This window comes from Anomaloglossus baeobatrachus, chromosome 8 (genome assembly GCF_048569485.1).
Source record: "Anomaloglossus baeobatrachus isolate aAnoBae1 chromosome 8, aAnoBae1.hap1, whole genome shotgun sequence".
Taxonomy (NCBI): Eukaryota; Metazoa; Chordata; class Amphibia; order Anura; family Aromobatidae; genus Anomaloglossus; species Anomaloglossus baeobatrachus.
Window position 1 is genome coordinate 173,808,129 of NC_134360.1, and position 13,570 is coordinate 173,821,698.

General features: G+C 42.4%; 1 protein-coding gene across 1 annotated transcript; it reads right to left on the minus strand.

Annotated features, from left to right (window-relative positions):
* Positions 1–8,854: 8,854 nt before the first annotated feature.
* GPR88 (G protein-coupled receptor 88) lies at positions 8,855–11,301 on the minus strand. The gene has a single exon (XM_075320982.1). It carries the CDS (start codon positions 11,183–11,185, stop codon positions 10,184–10,186), a length of 1,002 nt encoding a protein of 333 aa, XP_075177097.1. The 5' UTR covers positions 11,186–11,301; the 3' UTR covers positions 8,855–10,183.
* Between the last annotated feature and the right edge of the window lie 2,269 nt (positions 11,302–13,570).

Consider the following 13,570-nt stretch of genomic DNA (forward strand, 5'->3'; position numbering starts at 1 on the left):
CCCCTGCCCCCTCCCCCACAGTTGTACTGTCCTGCCCCCTCCCCCACAGCCCTGTAGCTGATGATGCCTCATTGCTGTCCTGTGATGGTGGCCCACCCTCCTCATCTTCATGGTTTGCTGTCAGACATCCAACTTTCTTATTTCTTTGTATATACGGTGTGTACAAAATGCTCCCATATACAGTACAGTGCTGGCCAAAAGTATTGGCACCCCTGCAATTCTGTCAGATCATACTCAGTTTCTTCTTGAAAATGATTGCAATCACAAATTCTTTGGTATTATTATCTTCATTTATTTTGCTTGCAATGAAAAAACACAAAAGAGAATCAAACAAAAATCAAATTATTGATCATTTCACACAAAACTCCAAAAATGGGCCAGACAAAAGTATTGGCACCCTTAGCCTAATACTTAAGCCCACTTTACACGTTGCAATTAGTTGTACAATCGCATTTGCGATGTGACACGCCCAGGTTGCATACGGGATCTTATGAGATTGCACGTTGGTCGTTCATTTGCTGTCACACGTGCGTTAGTAGTCTATGTTAAATTGGTCAATTTTGTGTGCGATCCTTTAGATCATGTGTTCTGTGACGTATGCATTGGGCACCTTTTTTTTTTTTTTTTATTTATTGACTTGCCAAGCGTGTGTAATGTGTAGGGATGTGTTTTTACTATGTCATCTGCCATTCAGCTCTGCTACATGGCCGCTAACAGCAGACACAGACAGCCATGTAGCAGAGCTGAATGGCAGATGACAGCAGACACAGACAGAGACGCACTGTCAGAATGAACTCGGGTGAACTTCACCCGACTTCATGGTCATGCTGCGGCTCTGTCTGTGTCGCGCCCTGATTAGCGGTCACCAGTGAAGGACTCACCGGTGACCGCTAATCTCCTAAATTACTGAAGTTAGCAGCCCTCTCTCATACTCACCGATCCCCGGCACTGCACGGCGTTCACACTGCTCCGGCGGCTTTTACTGTTTTGAAAAAGCCGGCCGCCCATTAAACAATTTCGTATTCCCTGCTTTCCCCGCCCACCGGCGCCTATGATTGGTTACAGTGAGACACGCCCCCACTCTGAGTGACAGGTGTCACACTGCACCCAATCACAGCAGCCGGTGGGCGGGTCTATACTGTGTAGTGAAATAAATAATTAAATAATTAAAAAAAACGGCGTGCGGTTCCCCCCAATTTTAAAACCAGCCAGATAAAGCCATACGGCTGAAGGCTGGTATTCTCAGGATGGGGAGCTCCACGTTATGGGGAGCCCCCCAGCCTAACAATATCAGCCAACAGCCACCCAGAATTGCCGCATACATTATATGCGACAGTTCTGGGACTGTACCCGGCTCTTCCCGATTTGCCCTGGTGCGTTGGCAAATCGGGGTAATAAGGAGTTATTGGCAGCCCATAGCTGCCAATAAGTCCTAGATTAATCATGTCAGGCGTCTATGAGACACCCTCCATGATTAATCTGTAAATTACAGTAAATAAACACACACACCTGAAAAAATCCTTTATTAGAAATAAAAAACACAAACATATACCCTGGTTCACCACTTTAATCAGCCCCAAAAAGCCCTCCATGTCCGGCGTAATCCAGGATGCTCCAGCGTCGCTTCCAGCGCTGCTGCATGGAGGTGACCGGAGCTGCAGCAGACACAGCCGCTCCGGTCACCTCCACGCAGGTAATGAAAACAGCCGCGCGATCAGCTGCTGTCACTGAGGTTACCCGCTGTCACTGGATCCAGCGGTGGCCGCGGGTAACCTCAGTGACAGCTCAGGTGATCGCGCAACTCACCTCAGTTGCTGCGTGGAGGTGATAGGAGCGGCGGTGAGTAGCGCGATCAGCTGAGCTGTCACTGAGGTTACCCGCGGCCACCGCTGGATCCAGTGACAGCGGGTAACCTCAGTGACAGCAGCTGATCGCGCGGCTGTCTTCATTACCTGCGTGGAGGTGACCGGAGCGGCGGTGTCTTCTGCAGCTCCGGTCACTTCCATGCAGCAGCGCTGGAAGCGACGCTGGAGCATCCTGGATTACGCCGGACATGGAGGGCTTTTTGGGGCTGATTAAAGTGGTTAACCAGGGTATATGTTTGTGTTTTTTATTTCTAATAAAGGATTTTTTCGGGTGTGTGTGTTTATTTACTGTAATTTACAGATTAATCATGGAGGGTGTCTCATAGACGCCTGACATGATTAATCTAGGACTTATTGGCAGCTATGGGCTGCCAATAACTCCTTATTACCCCGATTTGCCAACGCACCAGGGCAAATCGGGAAGAGCCGGGTACAGTCCCAGAACTGTCGCATATAATGTATGCGGCAATTCTGGGCGGCTGTTGGCTGATATTGTTAGGCTGGGGGGCTCCCCATAACGTGGAGCTCCCCATCCTGAGAATACCAGCCTTCAGCCGTATGGCTTTATCTGGCTGGTTTTAAAATTGGGGGGGACCGCACGCCGTTTTTTTAAATTATTTAATTATTTATTTCACTACACAGTATAGACACGCCCACCGGCTGCTGTGATTGGGTGCAGTGTGACACCTGTCACTCAGCGTGGGGGCGTGTCTCACTGTAACCAATCATAGGCACCGGTGGGCGGGGAAAGCAGGGAATACGAGATTGTTTAATGGGCGGCCGGCTTTTTCAAAACAGTAAAAGCCGCCGGAGCAGTGTGAACGCCGTGCAGCGCCGGGGATCGGGGATCGGTGAGTATATGAGAGAGGGGGATAGACTGACATGGACAGAGAGTGACGGACAGAGATAGTGACCGACTGACAGAGATTAGTGAATGACAGACATTGTGAGGTGCTTCAGAACGCAGCTTTTCAGCTGCGCTCTGAAGCAGACCTTTTTTAAGCTGCGGTGCAGAGCGCACACCTGCGCACATAGCCTCAGACATCACAATCGTATGAGGGATGTCACACGTTACAATTGACTAGGTTCGTGCAACAAAACGCTCAATTCTAGAGAATGATACGATGTGTTTGCGATCAACGGTTTTGCGTTCAATCCTGATCGCAAGTAGATGTCACACGCAGATACCTCACAAACGATGCCGGATGTGCGTCACTTACAACTTGACCCCAACGACGGATTGTGAGATATATTGAAGCGTGTGTAGCGGGCTTTAGTTGCACAACCTTTAGCCAAAATAACTGCGAACAACCGCTTCCGGTAACCATCAATGAGTTTCTTACAATGCTCTGCTGGAATTTTAGACCATTCTTCTTGGCAAACTGCTCTAGGTCCCTGAGATTTGAAGGGTGCCTTCTCCAAACTGCCATTTTGAGATCTCTCCACAGGTGTTCTATGGGATTAAGGTCTGGACTCATTGCTGGCCACTTTAGTAGTCTCCAGTGCTTTCTATCAAACCACTTTCTAGTGCTTTTCGAAGTGTGTTTTGGGTCATTGTCCTGCTGGAAGACCCATGACCTCTGAGGAAGACCCAGCTTTCTCACACTGGGCCCTACATTATGCTGCAAAATTTGTTCGTAGTCTTCAGACTTCATAATGCCATGCACACGGTCAAGCAGTCCAGTGCCAGAGGCAGCAAAGCAACCCCAAAACATCAGGGAACCTCCGCCATGTTTGACTGTAGGGACCATGTTCTTTTCTTTGAATGCCTCTTTTTTTCCCTATAAACTCTATGTTGATGGCTTTTCCCAAAAAGCTCTACTTTTGTCTCATCTGACCAGAGAACATTCTTCCAAAACGTTTTAGGCTTTTTCAGGTAAGTTTTGGCAAACTCCAGCCTGGCTTTTTTATGTCTCGGGGTAAGAAGTGGGGTCTTCCTGGGTATCCAACCATACAGTCCCTTTTCATTCAGATGCCGACGGATAGTACAGGTTGACACTGTTGTACCCTCGGACTGCAGGGCAGCTTGAACTTGTTTGGATGTTAGTCGAGGTTCTTTATCCACCATCCGCACAATCTTGCGTTGAAATCTCTCGTCAATTTTTCTTTTCCTTCCACATCTAGGGAGGTTAGCCACAGTGCCATGGGCTTTAAACTTCTTGATAACACTGCGCACCGTAGACACAGGAACTTTCAGGTCTTTGGAGATGGACTTGTAGCCTTGAGATTGCCCATGCTTCCTCACAATTTGGATTCTTAAGTCCTCAGACAGTTCTTTGGTCTTCTTTCCTTTCTCCGTGCTCAATGTGGTACACACAAGGACACAGGACAGAGGTTGAGTCAACTTTAATCCATGTCAACTGGCTGCAAGTGTGATTTAGTTATTGCCAACACCTGTTAGGTGCCACAGGTAAGTTACAGGTGCTGTTAATTACACAAATTAGAGAAGCATCACATGATTTTTCAAAGCGTGCCAATACTTTTGTCCACCCTCTTTTTTATGTTTGGTGTGGACTTATATCCAATTTGGCTTTATGATAAAAATTTTTTTTGGTTTTCATTGAATACATTGAAGACATTGAGTATTATCTGACAGAATTGCAGGGGTGCCAATACTTTTTGTCAGCACTGTATATAAAGAGAAATCTAGTGTATATGGCTGCATTTGTGTGAATGTCTACACGTGTGGCAGTTTTAAAAGTTCAGATACTAAAAAAGCAGAATTAATACTAAAAGGGCCAAAAAAAACTCTTAAAAATACCAAAACTCGTGTACCATTAAAAAAGCAACTACCATTTTTAGATGCAACATGAATAAATCTATAATGTTATTTATAGCTCAAATATAATGTACAGAAATAAAAAAAGAAAGATGGATAAGGCTATATACCAGGATGGAGGACAAAGATACAAGCATGGGATATGAAAGCTGGGTGCTGAGAGAAAGAGGCTCTTTCCCTCAGCACCCAGCTTTCCCATACTTTGCTATACATTTTTCTCTCAGTACCCAGCTTTCCCACGCTCTGATATCCCTCAGAACCCAGATTTCATATATTCTGATATCTATCTTGTCCTCAGCACCAAGCTGATGCTGAGTGCTGGGTCACCCACCCATGCTCTGCTATACATCTTTCTCTTAGCACTCAACTTTCCCATATTTTGCTATACATCTTTCCCTCACCACCCAGGTTTCCTATGCTCTGATATCAAGGGCAAGCTGGGTGCTGAGGCTGAGGGAAAGTTGTTTAGCAGAGCATTGGTAACCTGGGTGCTGGGGACAAGATGGATATCAGAACATGGAAAGCTTGGTACTGAGGGGAAAAAGCGATATTAGAGCATGGGAAAGCTGCATGCTGAGGGAAAGAGCCAAGTGTCAGCGTAATCATCCTGTACCCCAAGGGGGAGCCTCGGTCCTAATTTTGCATCGGGGCCCATCGAACTCTAGTTACGCCACTGATTCCTATGTCAAGCAGGTAACATCGCTGTATGAAGTCACCTGCTTGCCTGTGATTTGTAGAGTGCGCTGCACCGCAAATTAATCAAGTATAGTAAAGCCCTGCCGGCGCCAGCGCCCTGCACAGTACCGCATTTGTCACGGGGTCTACGGGTCTGCAGGCCACAATAAGCAGTTAATAGAAAACAGGGAATGGAGGAAAGGTGAGAAGAATCTTTTTTCTTCTTTTTGTGTATGTCAAGAGTGGCATAATAGGGAACTAGGATGAGGACTGGAGACATTATTACTTGGGCATAATGCTAGAAGGATGGACACAATGCTAGAAGGATGGGCACAATGTTACAAGGATGGGCACAATGCTACAAGGATGGGCACAATGCTACAAGGATGGGCACAATGCTACTGGGCACACTACTACTCGGCACAAAGATGGGCTCATTACTACAAGGCACAAGGATGGGCACATTATTACTGGGGACAAGGATGGGTACATTACTACTAGGCACATGGATGGGCACATTACTACTGGGCACAAGAAAGATAAAATATTTTTTTTACCATTAAAAATGCTTTTTTACATATAAACGTAACAAAAAAATGCAGGCTTGTTTTAATGAACAAGCAAAAAATGTTCACAAAAAGTGATCCAAAGGTGTATAGAAGAAAATACATGGAATCACTAAAATGTCACTTGGCCCTGCAAAGAATGCTTCCCCCCCAAATAATTTTTTTCCTATGTGCGGCCCATACACCCAGTTGAGTTTGAGACCACTGTTTTAAGGCATAGTACTCTTGGTGTATGTAAATTTTTGACTTTGCAGAAAGCAATAAAAATGCCTTAAAACATGCTCTCTCTCATTATTCTGGCATTTGGCAAATATAAATAATTTTTGTTCCTAATTGACCTTAAACGGTAAAGGTTTATTCTGATTTCATGTCAGATAGTGAGAGAAACTTACATATGTGTCTTTTTAGATTGTGTATGTAAGCCTCTGGTTTCATCTGTATATCAAAGGTTCACCATACACCACACTTTTGTACATGTACTCACATTACATCTCTTGAGTACAGGTATTATGGGGGGTGACGCCCCCACTACACAGTCACTACCCTTCCATTTCATTCAGTGATATTTCCTATTTTTGTACTTTTTAATCCAATTTTCTACATTACTACCAAATGACTTTGCTTATTTTGCATTGGTTTTATTATCTCTTTTGAGATTATACATAAAGTGTATCTTTAGCTTATATATAGAGGCATGCATTGAGTTAGTTGTATCACCTCTTATTATACTAGGAATTCAATTTCATTTTTATGATCATGAATATTAAACGCCTCACTTTCCTCCACCAAGCTCTTGAATATTTTTTACATTATTTTGTCTGTTTATTTTGACACCTGTGATTCATATATTATATCTATTATTTTATATTCTATTTTATATTTTTGCACATGTAACTTTGGATTGCAAAAAAATATTACCTGAATCTCATTTTTGAGTACCTAGTCCTTCTACAGCAACATAGTGCATGATATATATATTTCTATTCATACCATTGCTCCACATGGAAAATCGTGAAAAACCACATAAACTGGTTTTCATAGAGCCGTGTGCTTCCAATGTAGGGTTTGTGGCGTACCTGGAGTGATTATACACTTGTCTGAATGAGTCCTATCCCTCCAAAAGTAATAGAATAGTGAGATTCATCCAAGCTAATACAATGCTGTAAGGTTAAGTTCACACAGGGCATCTTTTGCTGCATTTTTGGGAAGGTTTTTGCGGTCACAAAGATGCACCAAAATACATGCATTTCCTTTTCGCAGCAAAGTCTATCAGATTTCAGTTTTGCTGTCCACACTGGGCATCTTTTGTTGGCTGCATTTTGGCAGCATTTTTCAAGATGCAGCCAAGATGCAGCATGTCAATTCTTTATGCATTTTTACCGCGTTTTTGAGCCCTCCTTTCAATAGATTTGACTTAAAAAACCGCATTGGGCAAAATGCGGTAAAAACATATAGCTTTTTTTATGCGTTTTTGCCGCGGTGCGTTTTTGGTGCATTTTAAGATGCACTCAAGATGCACTGACAAAAAACATGCCACGTGTGAACATAGCCTTATGCTGCTTCGGTTTAGTTCTCCAAATATGCCCATATTAAAAAAGGTGTGCGTAAAAATTACCCATGCCAAGTCTGAGTATCTCTTCCAGCAGCATTGGGTGCATGGACAGGTTCAGATGAAGCCATGGATGGTACGCTTGGCCTCACAATGGATGATGGATGCTGTTAGTGGAGAGACTGTCACTCGTCATGTGCAATCTATAAGCTTGTTTACTACCTTATGTCATAACAACTAGTTTTAACATGGGCATAATTGGAGCACTAACCTCCAACTGCATGATGACATGCTGTTGGTTTAGTGTCTCAAGCCTAGAGTCAAGTTCCCTTTTAAAGAGGATTGGTCAATTAATAAAAAAAAATGGGTTAAATGCTTTACAAAAATCTATGAGTCCCACCTGATTTTGCTTTTCTTTTCCATTTTGAACAGCGTTACTTCATTGCAGGGTTATTCCCATTTGTTGCTTTTGAAGAGCCTTATGTGAAATCTCTGCTTGCAGGCCAACTAGACGATTGTTCAGAGTCTTCTCTAGGGGTGTGTGCTTTCCCTCCTCTTATCTAGATACTGCAAATCACAGCTAGCAACTGATCTACAAATCTAGCAGACTGAGACATTTCTGAGTTGTGATTGGCAGAATCTGGGAGGGAGGCAAAAATTCGAACGCCCCCCCAGGAAGACTCTGAGGAAACACCCAGTTGGCTTGCAAAAAGATTTCACAGATTGCGCTCCTAAAGTAACAAATGTGAATATTTCTGCAGTGGAGTGACGCAAAGCAAAACAAAAAAAGAGCAACCGAATTAGGTGAACTTATGGATTTTTGTAACATTTAAGAAAAAATTTTGGAGCAAAGATAATTTTATTCATGATACATTTTTATACATGTATCTACACTCTGTAAAACATTCAGTCAATTGAATACTTTTAGAGATGAGCGGACCCATGTAAGTTTGGGTCCTGCTGGTCCAGCTGAACTTTTTTAAAGTTCGGTTTTAGTCCTGGACTTGACCTGAACTTCATTTGAAGTCAGTTATTGGTAGTTCATGTTTCCACCCACATGCAGCCAGCCATAAACAAAACACTTCCAAGGGAAGGTGGGCAGTGGTTTTTCCATTTTTTAGGGGTGTGCACACTACATCCAATCACGCTGTTGTTACTCCCAGTGCGAGTAGTTCAAACATTGCAAGCGGCTCACACTGGACTGAACACCAAACGTACCAGAGCACAGCGATGTTCGATCGAGTGGTTTGTAGTCATAAAGCTCCCAAACTCCGACTTTGGTTTTCTTGGAAAAGTCTGAGTTCATACTGAACACAAAACTTCAGGTTTACTTATCTCTACTTAATATAAAAGCATACAGCATCACTAAAGTAACATACAAGGTAGTTGGCTGTAGAATGAAAGGAGCCAGACAGACACTTTTTATAGCAATGTAGTAATTTACCTAAATTCAATCCTAGAACCAAAAATATGGATATTTAAGAGAAAAGTGAGTAGTTAAAAAGTATTTCATATCTTATTTTATACAGCCCATAAGGATCATCCAACATTACAGTCTGTAACTACCAGCGAGAAGTGAATAAGGAAAGGTAGCAAATGGGACATTAAGAATCTCCAACTTTCTTTCTCCCTTAAAATAAGCCTCCTAAAACAACAGAACATATCATAACAATATAAATTTAGAAGTGCTTTTAATATGATGGAACGGGAAATTGTTTTAGAATCTATGTAGAGATCATTGCATGAAGTATACACCTTATGTCCAACAGAAATCATCAATAATTCATTTGTAGGAACATCTTAAGTGGTCTATCCAACATTATCCATACATACCCAATTTTAAGGCAAATTAAACTACTTCGTCAAAAATTTTATCCCATAATCCTTTCTAAATCTGTATATAATGTAATGTAGGTGCATTAAAATACTTAGCTATCATCATCTCTCCCAGGTTCCAACAGTGCCCTGGTCCTCTTCTGGGTGACGTGACTTCAATTCAGATTAGAAGTTAGGTGACCCAGAAGAGGACCTAAGCAAAGATGGAAACCAAGGACGATGGCATTCGGTAAGTATTTTAATGCACTTCCATTTCATCAGATACATAATTATTAAGGTTTATGGGGTAGCATTTTTGAAAAGTCCTTTAAAATGGCACAGAATAGACATATCCGCTAAATATTCTCCAATATTGTTAAATATTTTCATAGACAAATCTTGAATGTCCTTTTTATTAGAACATTTTATTATTCAGACTAAAATGTGTCTTCCTACAGAATTGTATTTCTCATGCTGTCTGTTCCTGTCACAAACACATTATTATTATTCTGTGTCATTTTTAATGCTGGCTCCATCAACATAAATCCACTCAGAGATTGTGGAACACATTTTTTTTTCTTTTGGCAAAATTAAATAGGCTGCCGTCTGTTTACTTGACTAGAATGTTCTTTTTCTCAGAAATTCTTCACCGACAATCCTTGCAAATAATATATGTTGGATTGTGAGAATTTCAACCTGTGTTGCCCGCCGAGGGCTAATTTACACTGGCCCATGGAGCTGACGGGATGAGGGGGGTGGTGGAGATGAATGCAGGATGTTTCCATAGAAACTATCAATACAAAAGTAAGAACAGAGGATGTACATAGTCAAGAACAAGCTTCGATTTGTGAGTCAGATGCTCTCCTGAGATTCTATGATGTGTTTGTCCCGAAGGAGGGGAAATGCACTGGTAACACCATGAATGAAGCACACCTTATGACTCATTTTGGGAAATGGTTTGCACTACAGGATCAGCGCTGACTCCAGAGCTTTTCCAGAACTCTCCCCCAACTACAGCTCGGAAGGACCGTCGGAACTCTTCATTCTTCCAGGTGTAGATGAAGGGGTTAAGCACAAATAGAAGACAAAGCAAAAGCCAGCTGCCTGTCTCAACACCTCGAGGTAGTGGCTGGAACAAGCCATAGAGGACTGACCATGCAAAGGGCTCTGTGGTCACTGTGAAAACACAACAGACAATCAGCACATACAAACCTAACCGTTTGTCCTTACGTGGGCATGAGCAGGGCAGGTTGTGGACCACCTGGAAGTTCAGAACACTAACTCTTTTCAGACTGACCTGCACTTTTCTAAAAATTCGAAAATAACAATGAAAAAGGATTATTGTTTGGCTTAAAACTGTGACTGTAGATAGGATAGCGGTGTAAGAACTGGAGATTGGGACTTCATGGCCCCAAAACACGTAAAGTCTAAGTTTGGGGCATTGGAGGTTTACTTCATAATGTCTCTGTCCAAAGAGCCAAGGAAGTAAAAAAGCAAGAGGCATTACCCATGCCATAGCAATCATCCACTCTGTGTTCCTCTTCTGATACACAGTATGGTATACAGTTGGCAGTTTAGTGATGAGCACAAAACGGTTTAACGCAATGAGCGAATGGGATAATAGAGAAACCGTCATCCAAAGGAAAAAGACCCCCTCCATGAATACCCTATAGGTGGGGTTCTCCAGGCGACCGGTGGAAATTAATATGGCTTCTTGAGGCATCCAAAATGCACAGACTAGGAGATCAGAAACACAGCCATTCACAATGAAAGCATTACTCGTTGTCTTGAGTTTCTTGAAGGAGCAGACCAGGTAGATAACCAAAACATTGGCCAAAGTCCCAGACACTGAATACACAGAGTACGCGGCAGCCACCAAGACGCGTGTCCCCAAAAGTCTTTCACAGTGATCTGGGGGAGATGTGATATTGCTCATCCTGCAGAAAATGAAGCCATTCCCAGAGTAAATGTACAGGAGACAGGTAAAATGGGAAAGTGCATGTGTGAGAAGGAGCAACAGAGTGAAGCAGGCAGCGAGAGAGGGAGAGAGAATCTGAGATTGAGGAGGGAGGGGTGACATGGCTGTGACAGCTCTCCGTGTTATACTCTCAGCTCACTTTACGTCTTTGTGACATTATACTCCCAGAAAAAAAAGCTTCTGTAATGGATTATTCAACAGGTTGTGAGCGTAGAGAACGGGGAGTTTATACTGCAGTGAATGTAAAATAGAGGTTTTTCTTTTGTTTTTAACCATATAAATTTGATATAGAGGAGAAAACTGGTTAATAATACAGAGAAAATCTCATCTCAAAAAGGTCCTGGAATACATGTTAAACATACAAATGAGGGACGGAGAGCATATTATAAAAGAGGATCATTGTGGGCAGAATGGTGGCTCAGTAGTTAAGCTCTGCTGGGATCTTGGGTTCAAATCCCAACAAGGAGTTTGTATGAGTTTCATCCACACTCCATAGAGTGATGGAAATAACTGTGACATATGGTGGTGTTATATAAGATTATAATTATCCATTTTCAGAGCTTTCATCATCATGACTTATAACGGCATTCTAATAATAAATAGATTAATTTAATATTCTATTGATTATTATTAGTAGTACAATGTCAGAAAAGGAGCCATCTCTCTTTCCATAGCACAGTAGGATCAATTGCACAGACATGTCAATAGACAATATCTCACTTTGTGTAATTGTGCATGATTAGGCAGGACACTATTGAAAGCTAATCGATAGCCTCCGAAAATGTAACTTCAAAACGGATTGAGAATGAGTCACCAACTGTACACACAAAAAAACGCTATATGCCGTTATCACTGGCACGGCACTATATGAATATCTTTACCTATCATAAATATTTCCACAACATGTGTTTATCGAGTAAAATGTACAACACATTTTGACTCCAAATGGGAGTCTTCATCAGATATCCAGATGATGAAGACTCCTTCTGATAGTTGAAACATACTGTATTATATTTCATTTATACACATTAAAGAACTATTTATGATCATTCGAGGGTAAACCTTGAGGGGTTTAAAATAAAAAGGGACACACGCGGCGCCACTCTAAATGTACTAGTTCAAAAGCATAAAAAATGATAAAGAAATGTGCATAAATTGCACTCACCTTGTTTCAAGTTAGGTCAAACCCATAGATCCCTTTAGGATCAATCTCCACAATCTCTGTGCTGATCTGCTGCTCACTAGGATTTGATACACTGTGAAATCACCTACACAGGAAATCAGTAAATGGAAGTGCTTGAAAAATCCTTCACATCCAAAAAAAATGGCGCTGATCCCCAAATGTATTATATCAGATGAATTTTTATTCGGCTACTATAAAATATTACATAAAATATTACAACGCGTTTCGGCTAAAAATCTTAAAAAAAGATAGCCTTCTTCAGGTAACATTTTACCAGAAGAAGGCTATCTTTTTTTAAGATTTTTAGCCGAAACGCGTTGTAATATTTTATGTAATATTTTATAGTAGCCGAATAAAAATTCTTCTAATATAATACATTTGGGGATCAGCGCCACGTTTTTTGGATCTGAAGGATTTTTCAAGCACTTCAATTTTTTTATGATCATTGAATACTGTAATCTATAGGATTCTGAGGCAGCACTACAGATTAATAGCCATAGTGTGCCTGTACATGAAAAATTATGACTGGTAATGATTGATATTTGATGTGGTAGATATGGTAGATAGTTATTAAAAATGTTTTGTGTCACACCCGGCGAGCCAGACGGGGAAGAAGTGGGATCCACTTTCCCAAGATACTGTTCAGTGACTCAGAGGAGTGGACCTGAACAGCTACCGAGACTTTAATAAAGCCACATGTGGTGCTGGTAGGTAGCCAACAGTGGCAGTCCTGGAGGATCTAGTTACCTCGGCAGCTGGTACCACAGGATTGCCATATGGTACTGTGTCGCCCCCGTGGAAGCAGCCGAGCTGCTCGGATCCGGGTTTGCTGTGGCTCGAGGGTCTCCGGACCCGGGGATCGTGCGGCCACTCAAATGTAAGGGGGATATTTATAGGGGAGTTGATATATAGTTTGTGACGCCATCCGTGGTGTACGGTAATTTGGGGAGTACCGCTGCTGCCGTTGGGAGTACCCGGGGTGATAAAGTGGGGCAGCAAGGTGTCGTAAGCCTCCACGGGTAGCGGGGATGCCCCGGAACTCAGTGTAGGGGTGCCGTGGGATGCAAGGGGTCACTCTCGTACTCACTTAGTTCATAAGCAGATGCTGACAACCGGGTAAACCAATTCTCTGGGTGCCAGTGCCACTGAGGGGAGCTCGT